Source organism: Corvus kubaryi, unplaced genomic scaffold (assembly GCF_017639235.1).
Source record: "Corvus kubaryi isolate FWS band 111438036 unplaced genomic scaffold, C.kubaryi_AGA036_p1.0 42926, whole genome shotgun sequence".
In the NCBI taxonomy this organism is placed as follows: domain Eukaryota; kingdom Metazoa; phylum Chordata; class Aves; order Passeriformes; family Corvidae; genus Corvus; species Corvus kubaryi.
In genome coordinates, this window is record NW_024581256.1 from 1 (window position 1) to 4310 (window position 4310).

General features: G+C 63.8%; 1 protein-coding gene across 1 annotated transcript in view; it reads right to left on the reverse strand.

Moving 5' to 3' along the window:
• Nucleotides 1–497: 497 nt before the first annotated feature.
• Nucleotides 498–4310, reverse strand: part of LOC121672219 (adhesion G protein-coupled receptor B2-like) — an 11893-nt gene continuing 8080 nt past the window's right edge. Inside the window, exons 2-4 of the mRNA XM_042044797.1 lie at nucleotides 3686–3850; nucleotides 2043–2207; nucleotides 498–766 (exon numbers count right to left, since the gene is read on the reverse strand). Coding sequence (XP_041900731.1) covers nucleotides 498–766; nucleotides 2043–2207; nucleotides 3686–3850 — 599 coding nt within the window. The remainder of the gene's footprint in view (nucleotides 767–2042; nucleotides 2208–3685; nucleotides 3851–4310) is intronic.

Sequence of the window (4310 nt, forward strand, 5' to 3'; positions counted from 1 at the left end):
GCGGCACCCGCGGGGACGGGGATGGGGCATCATCGGCACTGCCCCCCCGCGCTGGGAGCCGAAATCCCGCGGGGTGTGAAATCCATGGATCGGTGCCGTAAATCTCTTTTAGAGCAGACTGGCATCCTGGTGCAGATGCCCCTCACTCCCTGCCACCATCCACAAACACCACGGCACCGACGCCACTGCCTCTCCCAAAAAACAAGGAGCGTCTCAAAGGACACGATGAGGACCTCATGGTCCATCCTTTGCCCAGTGTCCCCCATGCCCAGAGCCGTCCCCAGCCCCATGTGCACACGCGAGAGATCACTCGTGCTTGAACGCCCCAAACACGGCACAACCCGCAGCCACCTGGCACCGACGGGTCCCCAGCGCGACCCGCTCGGAGAACAGCGCCAAGCCCCAACTCCTCCAGCTGAGACGTGCCCGGTGATCCCTGGCATCACCCTCAGGCTCCTGCTCCCCCGCAGCGGAGGGGGCTGCCAGCACCCCGGGTGTCACCGGCGGTGACACCGCGGCGGCGCGACGGCTGGGCCGCGCTGGGTGCCGCGCCCCGCTGCGTGGCCGTCCCCCCGCTCCCCCCCAGCGCGCGGGGCCTTACTGGGACAGGTGGGGTTGGAGCACTCCCGGGCGTCGGCGTGGGCCCCCCGGCACTCGGCCCAGCCGTGGGCCGAGACGCTGCACTTGCGCGTCCGCTGCTGGGTGCCGTTGGCGCAGGTGACGGAGCAGCGGCTCCAGGCGCCCCACTCCAGCCACTGCCCTTCCACTGCGGGGACAAGGAGAGCGCCGTCAGCTCCCACTGGACAGCGGCCGCTCGGCCGCGCGGCCCCGGCTCGCCACCGGGCTCACCACCACCGGGCAACGGGTCCAACCTACGGATGTGCCGGCTCGTCCTGTGCCCGACTGGACAGGCAGGGCTGGATCCTGTCCTGGGTGGGGGGACTGTCACTGGGACTGGCCCCCCACACCGGCTGCACCACAAGGGACACGCTCACAGTGGGGATCCGGGTGTTGCTCCCATCAAACTTAGCGGTTTTGGCATCCTTGGCATGGCTTCCAACCAAACCCAGTGTCCCTGGCATGGGTCCTGCCAAACCCAGCATCTCTGGCATCGCTTCCAACCAAATCCAGCATCTCTGGAATTAGTCCTGCCAAATCTAGAAGGCCTGGCATCGCTTTCCACCAAATCCAGCGTCCCTGGCATCGCTTCCAGCTAAACCCAGCATCCCTGATATCACTTCTGGCCTAATTCAGCGTCCCTGGCATCGCTTCCAGCCAAATCCAGCATCCCTGGCATCAGTCCTGCTAAATCCAGAAGCTCCAGCATCACTCTCCACCAAACTCAGGATCCCTGGCATTGCTTTTTGACCAAATCCAACACCCCTGGCATCGTTCCCTGCCAAGCTCAAGAGCTCCAGCAGCATCTCCATGGAGCTGCCGTGGCCAAAGCCGTGTGCCACAGGTGCCACATCCCTGTCGGACCTGCTGCAGGAGCAGCTCCCGAGCTCCCTCCTGCTCTGAACTCCCTGCCAGCCCCCCACTTCACACATGGGGTCTCCATGGGGACACCATCCAAGACATGGTGTCCCTGTCCATCACCACAGAAACCCCACAGCCACCACCACGGCCACTCCTGGCACGCAGGAGGAAGGGACAGATGTAGCGCTGCCACCCACGCCTGGACAGACCCTGCAGCCGACCCTATTTGTCACCTCCCTGTGTCCCACAATGTCCGTGTGCCACCCCAGTGCCAGATGCAGCAGATGGGTAGGAAAAGAACCCCCTCCTCTGGACCCCTGCCCACGCTGGGGTCTTGAGACCCCAGTACAGCCAATGGCACCGGTTTTCCACTTGGATTTCCAGCGGAGACAGGAGGGTGCACCCCACGTCACAGCACCCCTGTGCCCACGGGCTGTCCCAGGTCCCCATGGCAGTGCCACCTATCCCTCACAGCACCGGGAGCGTGGCCCTGGCACTCATCCGGTGCTGTCTCCTGGCATTCCCGGCGGGAAGAAGGAGCGTGGGGAGAGGGAGGTACTGACCCGGGCAGATCGCGATATTGCAGGGCTTGGCCTGCAGCTCGGGGCCCTCGCAGGCCTTCCCTCCGCGCCGCGAGGCCACGCAGCGCCGCGTCCTGGTCCTGGCCCCTCGCCCGCAGGTCACCGAGCACAGGCTCCACGGGGACCACTCCTCCCACGCGCCGGGAACTGCAACACAGCACAGCCGCGAGCTCCAGCCTCCTCCTCCTCCTCCTCCTCCTGGCACCAAGGGGTCCTGGCGTGGCAGACCCCTCATGCCCTGCCCGGTCCCCAGCACCGCCTGCCCCGTCATGATCGCAAATCCCTGAGCTGGCAGCGGTGCTGCTGCCGCTCCCTGCCCTGCTCCAGCCTCCCCTTTGGGGTCCTGGCACTGGCGGCGCACATCCCCCCCCAAAGCCACACACGGGTCACCCCAGTCCATGTCAGCACACAGAGCACAATCCGCCCCTCGCATCCGTGGGAGCTCAGCGCTCCCGGGAAAGGATCAGGGACCATCCTAAAGGATGCTCTGATGTCCTCGGAGTGCCAGGACGGGGCTGCACTCCCTGGTACGGAGGGGAGTGGACACTGCATGTCCTGGAGGTGCAAAGCCCGTGAAACATCCCAGGTTCAGACAGGGCAGTGATGCCATGAAGATTTTTTGCCTTTTCTTTTATACCCCTGTTGTACCTTTTTACAACTTCTGTATTCCTAGTGCTTTTTGCCTCCATTCTTGGACTTGTTTGTCAAGCTGAGAGACTCAACATTTTAGAAGCTTCGTAGCCAGGGATCAGTGTGCCCCAGAGCCCAAGGTGCTCTCCAGAACACATTCTGTAAACTCAGATAGAGCCATCCAGGGGAAGGCTCCTTGGGGAGGGGGGCTCACTCGAGCCTCTCATTGGGGAATCTTTGATAGATCTGCTAATTAGTAACACCTATAATGAGATACCCGATCTTTGGGGACACACTCAGTGGGTGCATCTCGATGCTTATGACCTGGACGTGTGCACCTAAGGATCCTTAAAAATAAATACCAAGGTAAAATCCCTTTTCCCCTTCTAACTGTGTCTGACTCTTGATTTTAAGACCAGGAAAAGGCATCAGCAGTGCGGCTGCTACTGTGGCACCCTGAGGTCCCTCTGATTCCCGTGTCCTACACGAGACACACGGACACCACCACGGACAAACGGGAGACCTCCAGCATCCTGCCTGTCACCTGCCTCGAGGCACTGAGCAGCTCAGCCCCCTCCTGCCCCACATCAGGAATGCCAGGCTCCAAATCCCCCTCACACAGTCCTGGGGACATCCAGGAGGAGCCCACAGTTCGCCAGGAGAGAGGATGGAAAGGAGCTCCCGAGGCAAATCCCCGGCAGCAGCACCGCTGACCGGGCACAGGGGGCACGGCACCCCCTCCAGACACCTCCCCTGTGGTTTTCCAAGAGGAGCTCCAGAGGATGGAGGGATGTCAACAGGGCTCGGAGCATCCCAGCACGGGGTGGGCACCACAACCATGCCAAGCCACCCTCCTCATCCACCACAGCAGCTAAAGGAGATCCCAGAGATGTCCCAGTAACGCAGTCCCTCTGTCCCCATCCGCCTGCTCAGCCCTGCGGGGAGCCGGCAGCTCAGCCCCGCGGTGTCCCCGGTGTCCCCGGTGTCCCCCGTACCTGGGCAGGTGGCGGTGTTGTTGCAGGTGCGGGTCTCCCGGAGCAGCCCGCTGCACAGCGTCCCGTAGGGAGAGGAGACGCAGGAGCGCGTCCGCACCTGGGAGCCCTGGCCGCACGTCAGGGAGCACACGCTCCACTGAGACCACTCCTCCGCCGCCGGGTCCCCTGAGGGAGACAGGGAGCCTGAGAGCCCGGGGGGACACGGGACATGCCACCAGTGCAGCCCCACAAAGGGGACAAGGAGGTGGGTGGGTGGCACTGGTGAGCACAGGGGTGAGGATGAGGTGGTGTGGGTGACAGGGGTGACCTTGAGGGTGTCAGTGAGGTGAGGCCACACGGCTCTTTAGGCTCGGCACCAGATCCAGCTGGAGGAGGGATTGGGGCATGGGATCACAGCTGGCGTGAGGGACAGGATCCACAGCAGGCGGTGCTGGTAGGGCGGGCAGGATGGGCAGTGGGCAGCACAGGCAGCAGGGGCAGGGCAGGCAGGGTGGGCAGCGTGGGCAGGAGATAGGATGGGCAGCATGGGCAAGGTGGGCAGGGCAGGAAGGATGGGCAGCACGGGCAGCACGGGCAGGGTGAGCACCATGGGCAGGGTGGGCAGCACAGACAGGGTGGGCAGCAC